Source organism: Ammodytes marinus (genome assembly GCF_949987685.1).
Source record: "Ammodytes marinus genome assembly, chromosome: 17".
Taxonomy (NCBI): Eukaryota; Metazoa; Chordata; class Actinopteri; order Uranoscopiformes; family Ammodytidae; genus Ammodytes; species Ammodytes marinus.
The window spans coordinates 5,530,010-5,542,559 of NC_137221.1; the positions used below are offsets into that span (position 1 = coordinate 5,530,010).

At 39.5% G+C, this 12,550-nt stretch overlaps 1 protein-coding gene across 1 annotated transcript; it reads right to left on the minus strand.

Annotated features, from left to right (window-relative positions):
- Positions 1–387: 387 nt before the first annotated feature.
- Positions 388–7,992, minus strand: LOC307264519 (zinc finger protein 706). Its single transcript, XM_080045935.1, has 4 exons — positions 7,946–7,992; positions 3,203–3,341; positions 2,092–2,209; positions 388–1,623 (listed from the first exon to the last, which is right to left on the minus strand). The coding sequence occupies exons 2-3, from the start codon at positions 3,335–3,337 to the stop codon at positions 2,114–2,116; spliced, it is 231 nt and encodes a 76-aa protein (XP_079902061.1). The 5' UTR covers positions 3,338–3,341; positions 7,946–7,992; the 3' UTR covers positions 388–1,623; positions 2,092–2,113.
- Positions 7,993–12,550: the final 4,558 nt, after the last annotated feature.

Sequence of the window (12,550 nt, forward strand, 5' to 3'; positions counted from 1 at the left end):
TATTTACCTTTTCTTGACTAATGGTCGTTTTTTCTCAAGGAAAAATACAAAATATAATCAATTACCCATTTTAAGTTCATCATTTGTGAGTATTGCCTGATATTTGTGTCTTCTGTGCAGTAATATCTTTTGGTTGATTGTTCAAACAAAACTGTACTGTGTTCACACACACACACACACACACACACACACACACACACACACACACACACACACACACACACACACACACACACACACACACACACACACACACACACACACACACACACACACACACACACACACACACACACACACACACACACACACACACACACACACACACACACACACACTTCACAGTGATTTAGACACAGAATCAATCAGCGGAGAAGACCAGTCACATTAAATACAATATTCAATTTATTGAAAAGGGTAAAAACTAAAAAATACATTGAAATTGAAAGCAAATGTGTGAAGTTCGCCCGCTAGTGAATATGTGAAGAACCAACGAAAGAAAAGAAAAGAGGGATTAATCATTTAGGCAGTTATGAAACAAAGAACGTGAACTCTCCGTCCTCCAGGGGATAAATACAATATCTTCAAACAATGACCAACCGCTGAAAGCACAGAGCTTTGTGTGCGTTAAGCTAAGAAACGTTAGCGCTTGATTTTCAAAAAACAACATTCCTGTCCTGTGTTAACTGAAGTGGGACACTGAAGATGTTATTGCCAAGAGCATGTTGGGGATGAAGGGACGAGGGTAAAATGAGCAGTTTGCATAAAATGTATCTGGAAAGTAAAGACAATTTGATAAAAAAGGTGGTGAGATTTGTGTGTGGTTGTTAACGTGAGGTACAGTTGTGTTATTGAGTGTGGACATCTTGAGGCAGAGCTGGACAAATATCCGGAATGTTATCATCAACAGACAAAATTCTGAAATTACACAAAACGGATTTTAAGTCATTTTATGAGACCAATGGTCATGAAAACTGAAAAATTAATTTATCTTAAGCAAATGATGGACCGCTATCTGTGGTGACAACATGTGCATACCCACCAATTAAGAGTTGATTTTGATTTGAACCAATTTTAACCAAAGAGTGTTGCCATGTGGATGAGTGATGTAATCGCTAGTCGGGGCCTTTAAATGTTTCATCTGATTCTCTGGACCTTGTTTAACCAAGTACAACCAGCTGTTAGCTAGCTATACATTCATACAGTATTTGCCATTTTCACTTCCCATTTGTAACTTTTTCAAACCAAAACACCTCTCTCCCAGTCAATGGTCATAATTTCGATCAGTGCTGGAAAGCAGTCTTGCTGGTCCTGGTCCCCCCTTCCCGTTTGGAATAGCCGGGTAGGCGTACATAATAAATATAAAAATTGGGGTGCTGGTGTACTTCTGCCCCGGTCTCATCAGCTTTTTCTCTTACACAAACACACATGTACGTTCACAGCACTCACACACACACACTCTCTCAAACTCTCACTCACTCACTCACCCACACACTCACTCCCTCACTCTCTCACACACTCACTCATTCACTCACTCCCCTCCTCCAGGAATACTGACGGGACCGAGTGTTCCTGGCCATCATCCCGCCATGGTTCAACCTTTAGTCCGTGGTCGTTGCGTATCTGTAACAAACAGTTTGTTGTTGTTTAGTGTCAAGGTTCAAGTTGAAAAATAATAAGTGACAAACAGTAAGCAAACTGTGAAGTTTTATTTTGAAAATATTTTATGTTGTTTATCGTCCAAAAAGTTTTTGAAATTAAAAAAACTGCCTATGAGCTCATTTTGATTGAACACTGACGTCACAACGTTATAAATGCAAATATTTTAATCATTTATTTTTAATGTAATAAACAAGCGACAGGAATAATAATAACTTGACAATAACGATATAAAATTGCTGAACCAATAACGTAATAACTTTTTGACGATTCAATGTGACGCCATAGTGTGAGAGAAGCATGTCACGAGAGTCAGTACAGTTGGTCTTATATATTATATATGTATAACATGGATGATATAACATCATTGGCTGCTACACGCTTCATTAACGCCATAGTACGAGAGAAACATGTCACTACAGTTGGTCTCACCCGGTCCGGTCGTCGGTTCTATTCAGGCCACAACGTCCACCAGCTCAGGCGGCATCGGGGACTTTGGGTGTTTGCTCTCAAAGTGCTGTTTGAAAGTCTTGGGGTCGGGCATCTGCGTCTGAAGAAATGAGAGAAAAAAAATTATAGTTTCAATATATGTAGGTAAAAATCTAGAATTTTTTTTTTGGCATTTTTATGATTTATTGATAGTGTAGAGACAGAGGTGAAATGGGGCAGAGAGGGGAGTGACATGCAGAGAACGACCGCGGGCTGGAATCGAACCAGGTCCGCTGCTGGCCGAGGCCCATGGGGGGGACGCTCTACCAACTGAGCTAAGGGCACCCCCATGGCATGGTTATTTATTAGTGGGTTTTTTTAAGAAAAAATGTCAACCATTAACATTTTAATGTGAGGATTTGCTGCTCTTCTTTGTCATGTATGATAGTAAACTGTATATCTTTGGGTTATTAAAGACAGTTGGTCACAGCAAAATTAACATTTTCAATATCTTGACATTTTCTGGACTTAAAAATTAATTAAGAAATTGTGTCAAATTATCATTCCTGGGGGGATTTCGATTCTTATGTATGTCTTGTCTTACATGTATCAGAATCGACAATAAAGTCTGTCTTGACTTGAGAAGGTAAACCGTTTCTCTCATAACCCCTGTGGAAGTAGCGTGTGCAGACAGAGCGCTCTACGCACCATAGAAAGTATATGAACTGTATGTACCATAGAGATAGTACCGGTATATAACTGTACCATAGATAGTATATAACTCTACCATAGATAGTATATAACTGTACCATTTTTCTTAACCTTTATTTCTACAGGTAAATCCCATTGAGACCGAAGACTCTTTTGCAAGGGAGACCTGTTTTCCTTTCCCACGTTACCATTCACACACACATTCATACACCGATAGCAGGCTAACTATCGACATTCACACGAGGCAAGGTAGGTTAAGTGTCTTGCCCAAGGACACAACAACCATGACACAGGTGGCAGGGCGGGGATCGAACCTCCAACCCTTTGATCATCAGCCGACCCGCTCTACCAACTGAGCCACAGTTAACTGTACGTACCATAGATAGCATATAACTCTACGTACCCGGCACACGGGGCAGGAGTGGACCAGCGCGGCCTTCGCTGCCGTCTTCTGGTCGGCCGCGGCGCCTTTCTTCTTGTCCGCTGCCTTCTTGGCGTTCTTCTGCTGGGACTGAATCTTCTGCTGCCCGCGAGCCATGGCCCTGACGGAGACAATTCAAACAACAACAAAGAATTTTTAAATTGTATGAATGGCCAGAATGATAGATGGCAGCTCCTATTAGCTCACATTGACAGGCTTACAAGCTCTGGGGGGAAAACACACAGCAGTAGGAACATTCAGGGTGTGGTAAAAGGGTTTAATACTCATCGCTTGATGACTGGCCAATACTATGTCGACATCTAGGTAGGGACTGGATGGGATGGTCACCATTATTATCACAACCATAATTGTGCTCTAAAACATACTGGAATCACTCTACCTTATATTTAGTTAAGAAACACATACTGGTATTGCACACAGACTGTTGCGCCACAGATAGGACACCTTTTTTAAACTATTAAACAATTGTTTTAGCTTACAAACAAACACAAACATATACACACACACACACTTGTGGCAATGATCAGCTGCATGAGATAGTTTAAACTTTTAAAAGATCGCCTTCAAAATAAAACAGCAGCGAGTCAGCACTCAGCGATTATATCTTAAATATATTCCAATTATTTATGCCAGCTATCACGTCAAAACCATGGTTGAAACCCGACTAACATTAGCATTTACCGTTAAGTCATCAAACTGGTCTAGCAATGGCGTACTGGTTTTTACGATTGACAATGTAGGATTTCTGTTGCTACATGATCAACCAAACTGACGTAGTTTTTAAATATAATTGATTTTAAACCGGTTTAACTGTCGGTAACGGCCACACCAAACAGGCCTCTCGGTAACCGGTGTGTCAGGGCAACTGGTGATCAGGGTAGCTGGTGGCATTTGCAGATGTTTCGTAGGCGTGTCTAGTTAGGACCCCTTGTCTAAAAACCCGGAAATAAACCTATTCAAAACATCGTCTCTCTCTGGTCTCTCTTTGCATTCATTTATCGATTTATTTTAAAACATGATGCTGTAAACCGTTTGTAGGATCATTACCTTTGGTCCCAAAGTACATATACAATTTGTTGTCTTCTGCGCGGGGAGAAAGAAAACTAATTCGTGGCAGAGTCGAACCAGCGATCTCATCTACTCATTCATAATAAACTACACAGGCCGAATTTTACACGGTGCGCCACTAAGTCGGACGTAGTTGCACGGTGCTAGTATTGCCATAGGCAAATAATGAAGTATAAAAGTACAATTGTCAAATATGAGCAAATTGCAGAATAGTGTAGTACAAATAAACGGTCCAAAATGTAGGCTACAAGGTGTTTCTTTGACTAATCCTTGTCTGTTTGCATCTGTATATTTCTCCCATCTTTGACGGACATTATCTCAACATTAGGCCTAGTTATTTTCTTTTTCGATAACATTCACTTGTACACCTCAAATTCTTAGCACTATTCTGGAGTTTATTAGGCCTACAGAATAATTCTTTATGTTGTTAGTTGTATGATTTATGATACATTTATTCTGGAAATAGGCTACATGTAGCCTATAAAATGCATGTATAAAGGCCTATAGCAAAGTTGAATATCCATTCAAACATTTCTGTAAAAATTGTAATGCATAAAATCTATTTTTTTAATCTAAGTAATCAACTGGCAACGTTTTATGATGATGTATTATTTACCCTTTTCACATACAGTGTTTCAAATCAAAGTTCAAATATGCAATACAAGCTCTGTAGAGACGAGCATCACAAAAGAAAAGACAACAACAATGATCATTAAAACGAGATTTTATTGAACACAAGCAGTGCAGAAATAGTGTCAGTAAAAGAACAGTAGGCTACTCCCAGTGTGGTAGAACTTCCACAGACTGCACGCAGAAACTCAAGCACTCTAGATCCACTCCACAGTGTCCAGCAAAACGTCTGAATTAAACTCAAATATTAGACTTGTGTCTTATGCTTTCACCTCTCTCTGCACCTACCTCTACCTGGCTCACCTACAGTATCTCCTGCACATCATTTCCTACTAGCACCACTGTTTACGCTCACCTGTTCACTCACACAGACTAATAAATAGGCCTACAACAAAGCAAAATAACAGATACAGGCCTACATGAACCACACTGTCACTGTCATTACATATAGGCTACTCCTCAAACAAAAATACACACCTCAATGCGCACTACTGTCAGTAAGCAAACAGAAAGAATATCAACACTCCGTCGCGTCGTAGGCTATGCCTAACTGTCACCATATCTCGCTTCAACTATCGCTCTCCGAACCCCTTAAACCATATGATTAAAACCCACAAATGTGTAAAATAGCATCCTTTTAAGAAAGACTGCACGCCCCTCATCATTTGTTTTCTACACTTACCTAGTCTCTCAAAGCCAGACCAAACTACAGCAAGTAACAATAGCCTACTATCATTCAATCTTCATACTCGAATTTGACCATGTAGGCTAAAATCTACATTGGTTCTAAGCAATGACTGTGGTTCCGAGTAGTGAATAACACATTGTAGTGATGATGGAAATACCATCGTATTTCAGACGTTTTTCTAAGTGTAATCACAAATTAAACTGGTTCTATCACACTTAGCCACAGCTAACACAGCCAACTTCACGCTTAACTTGTGACACAAATATCTTACCCGTGGCTACATTTCACTAAAAAGCTGAATGGAAGAATAATCCCAGACCCTTCTCAAGTATATCCGAATATAGCGATATATGTCCAACTTTTTAAAACTGACGAGAACATCTTGTATTCAACCACACACAGCCTATCAACTTATTTACGTTTGCGTTATTTTCACAAGGCATCGACACAGTCACCTACACGCTCCTATAGCTATCACCAGATAACCCAACAAATAAACCAGGAATAGTTCGTCTATGTCGCATTCATTTGTCGGTTTATTTTTAAAACATCATGATAAGCTTATTTCAGTCACATAACCAAAGTAGACAACATGAACAATAGGACGTATTCAGTACGAAATTATAATTACAAGAAAAGTATCCCGTGCGTGCCGATGTGCTGTCACAAATTAATCTGATCGCCACGATTTGCCCCAAAACCAACAACTGACTCCAAACTTCGTGCTGTTACGCACATGTGTGACATAAATCTTACCTCACACTGTTCCACTAACAAGCTGTAGGCTATGGAAGTCTAAATATTAAGTAGATCGGATATGTAGGCATAATCATTTCACGTTTGCGGGCATCGAGTCTGCTGTCACCAGTTGCCCTGATCTGGATGATTACATTTGCCCCCAACCAAAAAAGAAAAATAATTAGTATCTGTCAGAATCGAGCCACCAACCTCATATCTACCTCGAATACTCGGTGTCAGAATTTTATCAGTACGCCACTAGTTTGGTGAACAACGTCTGTGCTAGTTTGTTATTATCACCATTTAAAAAAATAATAATAATAAAAAAAAAACTCATGTCAAATGAGCGAATTGCAGTTCTATGTCCACCTCGACTAACTAGCCTACGTAGGCTACAATAGCAAAATGCTGCTGTTTTCCTTATACATTGACAATAGTGTAATGTGATATCAGTCACATCATCGATAGGCTCCGAGTATTGAAAAACACATTAGTGATGATATGAAAACGGTATGAAACACGGTAGTACAGATCATTCACAAGTTAAACTGATATCACAGTAAACCCCAGCTAGCACACACCTCCACGCTTCAATGGTTACACACAAATAGTTTACCACAAACAACATTTCACTAAAAGCGTATGGACAAATACTCACCAATCCTTCTGAAGTAGGCTATGCCTAGGCCTAAATCTGAATAATAGCGTTAAATGTACAATTTAAAACTGACAAGGCATCGACAGTCTAGCTCCATATCCTCCCAAGCCTGTCACCACCAGATAATCCAACACATGAACCAGGACTAGGTCTCTATGTCGCATTCATTTGTCGGTTTATTTTAAAACATCATGATAAAAACAGTTTTCAGTCACATAGCCTACCCAAAGTATGCCATACGCACAGTAGGAAGTATTCAGTAGCCTACGAAAGAAAAAAGAAAAGTCTACCACGCAACGCGTTAGTTTTCTGAATTTACTGTCCTCCGATTTTCAAACTGAGAGTCATACAATCTGGACGGGTTCCGAGTAATGTATAGTGATGACTGGGAAACATAGGTGATGCATATTAAATACGATCGGTGGTATTTGTTGATGTGCTATCACGAACTAATCTGGTCGTGTCAGGGCAACTGGTGATCGGCCACCACAGCCAACAGCTGGCTCGAAGCTTCGTGCTGGTTACGCACACTGTGACACAAATCTTACCTCAAATTCTATATTCCACTCAAAGGCTATGGAAGTGTAAACCGATATTGAGTAGATTGGATTCTTACGGCCAACATGAACATATTAAACATTTGACGTTTACGGGTTTTTGATCAGGCATCTACGTAGCTACCGCCACCAGCTACCCTGATCACCAGCTGCCCTGACACACCGGCGCCGCCTTGCTAACGTTGTTAGCTTAGCTAGCCGTTGAACTAACATTACATGTGAATAATACCGCATTATAAAGACGCAAATCAAATATACCAGCGTAAGAAGAGAGGCGTCTCATGTACAAAGAGCGGTTAGGATATATCAAAGCCTGTCATTTCGTTAAATGGTGAAACATTTGTGAGTTTTGGAGACGGATTTACCTTCGAGGTTTGTATCTTTCTTTGCTAGTTTCGTCGTTGTCTTTCTGTGAACGTCAGAAGAACCGGAAGTTGGTTCGACTTGAAAAACTGCCAAAAACACAAGCCCCGCCCCCAGCTGGCCCGGAGCGGAACTGCAGCTTCAGTGTAATATTAATATACCCACCGAAGGGTTTGATACTCGGATGAAGTCACACGATCTCTGACTTTAACACACAACCAGTGGGTCTGCAGGCCGTTCACTATCAGACAGTGTGTGTGTGTGTGTGTGTGTGTGTGTGTGTGCGTGTGCGCGTGTGCGTGTGCGTGTGTGTGTGTGTGTGTGTGTGTGTGTGTGTGAATGCCTGGTGTTGTGTCAACTTTATATATAGCCTATGTTAATTTAAACCTAACCCAAATCTTTGGTGGGTATATTGCATGCCTGAAGTTAATAAGTGGAGTAAGTTTCATGAACGTCAGACTTTCCTTGTGGGAGATAGCAACCCTATAGCCCAACCCTAAACCTACTGAAAATGAATGGAATTCAATGTAAATCGGCCCAAAATTGACTGGCTTGTTGCACCCCCTCTCAAAATTGATTTCTCTTCATCCGAGAAAACAAATAACATATTAAAATCCTTTGGTTCCTTTGTACAATAGTTCCCATGTTTTCACTGAATGATGTGCAATTGAGATGGTTAATAACCAGACTCTTAGTACTCTTTAGGGGAAACCATTTTTATTTTCCAATATATACTCGCACTCAAAGCGCTTAGTTATGATTACAGCAACTTTATAATACTTGCTTTGAAACCACTTTCCAATATATGATAACAGCAACTTTATAATAGGCCTACTTGCCTTGAAATATTTTGATGTAATTAAACAACAAAAAAACGTAGTTATAGTCTCATGAGGAAGGGGTCTTGTTTGCCATCAACAAAATCAAGCCGTCCACATGGTTTCGTTGCACAGATGAAGGGAAGCATCTCCTCACAGTACCGATCCATTGTCTGGTCACCTAACAGAAAATCAAGAGAGGAAAGTCACTTCTCCAATTTGTATTGACAAATCTACACATGGTTGATCCTTTTGTATCAGCTGTTTTAGGAACTGTAGCCTACTTGAGCGACTCATCGTAGGGCATTTTTTCGGTTTCCTCTGGCTGTCTAGCTCATCTTTGCCCGGTTTGCCACAGTTCTCAAATGCTGAACCCTTGCTCAATAACCAATCACATGCCTGTAAAAAAATAAATAAAAAAGGCATGTAGGCTAACATTGTGTGAAATTTCTGAAGTCTACATTAATAAATACGATCTGAAATGACAAAGGCGTGAAATACCAAATGTAAAAACACACTCACTCTGTTCTGTAAAACAAATGGAGGGATTAATCACTTACCCCAATCCAGGCGTCTTGATTTCCGATGCCCTTCATTACAGAGTCCTGGATGAACATTAACTCCTTTCGGTCATGGATGGAAGCGAGGTTTGCTCCGTAATTCCAGCAATGTTTCTGTTAAAGCAGAGAAATACAGCTGTTGAACAATATGGCAATTTATTACATGGCACTTGGAAAATCCTGTGTCAATCAATCCTGTGACCTTCAAGGCAAGCTGAACAAGAGCGTCGGGCTCCTGCTTCAGCCTGTCGGTCTTTATTTCTAACAAGTGACCCGTTCGTAATACATTATCCCTTACATGACAGGAATTATTTTGACATTTCCTTTCACATTCAAAGATGTGCATGTAGGTCTTGTAAAGGAAGTATCTTCGATAAAAATTGGAGCTGAAATAAATCTCACTCTTATTTTTGTAAATCATTGTTATATCCTATTGAAAACCAAGTAAAAAAGCTTTAGAGTTGTAAGGCCAAAGTGACTTAAGGATGAAACATGAAACAGTATTGGTGATTTGACCGGTGTGTACTGTACCTCAGCGTCCACCCACGCCATTGGGCCGTAGAAGAGAAAGAAACATCGCGATCCATAACCTTGCCAGTTGGAAGGACAGCTTCTCTTCCCAATTTCAGTCATCTGGACACTCCCAACAGCCATCGGACGATTCGGACCTGATCAGTTTTGAAATGGAATCACAGAACAATGTTTGGCAAAAAAATTCCCGATTCACTTAATTAGATAGTTTAAAGGCGCACCATGTAACTTTGGCTGTGTCATAGAATTGTCATTTTTCTACTGTTAATTCTCATTACTGAATAAACATACTTTCCTCTCATGAAAATGTTATCCCTGGCTGGAACACTATATGAAGTTAAAAAAGTTACTAGACAAGTTACTCTTTCGTTGTTTACAGCAGCAGGGCCAAAAGTTTGGTATACAAACATATTCTAGTCTAACGTTTGGTTCCAGGTTCCTCAAAATAATTTTGTTTCGATTTATGATGATAATCTATAAAACATAAACATTTGTTGTTGAGTCTCACCTGGTCTCATCTCCTTCACCAGATCTGCTGTTGGAGAAGATTCAGAAACAAAGATGCAACACTTTTCTAAAGTTTAATTGAAACTGGACCTGTATTGTTGTTACATAGTTAATGATGTTCAGTCAGTGTTATTTCTCAGGGGAGGTCAATTTCTGTTGCAGCAATTTACTAGAACTACTTTTGATCTACTCTTGTTTTTATTGTTTTGTCACAGTTGTGCATGTTCAGCAGAAGTAACATTGTCATCCTTTTTGATCTTGCAGGTGAACATGGCTGACTAAATGAGCACATACCCACTTATCTGACTATATGGAGTGTAAATGGACTATTAGTCTTTCAGACAACACATCAGTTAACACACCATGCTCCATTAATGCTGCAGCAAGCTTCGCCAATATACCTACTTTAAGTTCCAAAAAAATACAAAAGTAACTACGTGATTTGTTGAGACTCACCCGGCTTCATCTCTGTCACCGGATTGGCTGCGGAAGAAGATTCAGAAACCACTTTTATAGCAAGGATTTTGTTAATTGAATCAGAATATATGTTTGGAAACTAACGCTTTTTATTAAATATTTAATTCAAGTTGCATCATCACTCGTTGATGAGTCTTACCTTTTGCAGCGCCCAAAGCGAAGGCGAAACAGAGAAGAAAAGTGACCCTCATTGTTTACGCTGCAAAAAAAAGAAAAACACCTTAATGAGAGAACATCATTATACACTGATGGAAAGCAACTGGTTGAAGATGCAATGACTGGATATAAAAGAGATATTACCCAGAAGTCTTGTCTGCTTCGGTCGAGTTGAATCTCTCAGCTGAGTGAGCTCGGAATAAAAAGCACGGCACTTATATTCAAAAAGCAACAAGGAAATAAACGTTTTTAAGTAACTGATTTACTTAAAGAAAACAAGGTTGCTTTTTACTCCCACACAAACATCCACAGCTTATCTTTTACAAAAAAAATGCACAGTCAAGGTTGCGAATTTCCCGGGAAAATGTTCTGGTAAATATCTGCAACTGGCAACAACAGGGTTCCCAACACATCCCACATCACTATGACTTTTGGGTTAGGGTCCATATGGCTCACATAGAGAGATAAAGCAACACTTTGGGACCTAAAGATAATATAAAACTCTCTCTTTTGATCTGGGCCTATCCTTCCTTACCTGCTTCCTCATACTCAGTCAGCGTAAAGACATAGAAGCAATAATCATATGATTAATAACAATATCTATTTAACACCTTTATGCTGAAACTCTTCAAATGTACCACTCAGTCACATAATAAAGCACACTGCCATGCAAAGATAAATTTGGGGACACATACTGTATAAGAACATTTGCTGACAGGAAGAGCTGGATATTGAATATATCCATCTCTATCTATCTATCCATCTATCTAACTGAACTTGCAACTGAACTTGTCAAACAAGTAAAATTGTTTCACACTAATTGTTTAATTTACATCCGGGCAAACACAGCCAGGAGAATATTAATCGTGGAAAGTCAGAACATTTTACGTGGTGAATAAAAATCTAGTCAAGCAAGAAGGAAATGCACAAATGTAATAGGTCAGCCTTTAAAGAGTGGGACGTGACCATCTCATCATGTGAATCTGAAGAGGTCGATTTTACAGTGATGTATTAAGTCAAACTCTGCCAAAATAAAGGTTAGAAAAGTGTCTGAGATAAACATGTTGTTACTGGATCCATTAACCAACTAATCTGTGTGTGAAGAGGATTCTGTTCTTGATGCAGAAGGTTTATGAGACCTGTAATAGGGTTAGCTTCACATTGGTTCAAACATTGGACTAAATGTGTGTCTGACAGTCCAAAAATTAAACTTAAAAATGGCTACGAGGAACTTTCACTTTGCGTTTGATTTTAGTGGCACATTTTGACAAAAGCGGTAGTGTTTTTACTACACCAGCTGTTGTTCCTGGGTGAGCATGGCCATGACAATGGTCTTAAGAAAAATAAATAAATAAATACTACTTTAAAATTCAATTTAAACACTTCTCAAAGGGAACCAACACGATCCAAACACAGTTTCATCACTTTATTACAGTAAATGAGTCCATATCATACACACACAGAACAGAGACAGACAGGTCGGTGGCTCTTTCTCTCTCTCCTTCTCCCTCCATCACTCCAACACAGAATGACATCGTTGGAGTCAAAAAAAAAAAGA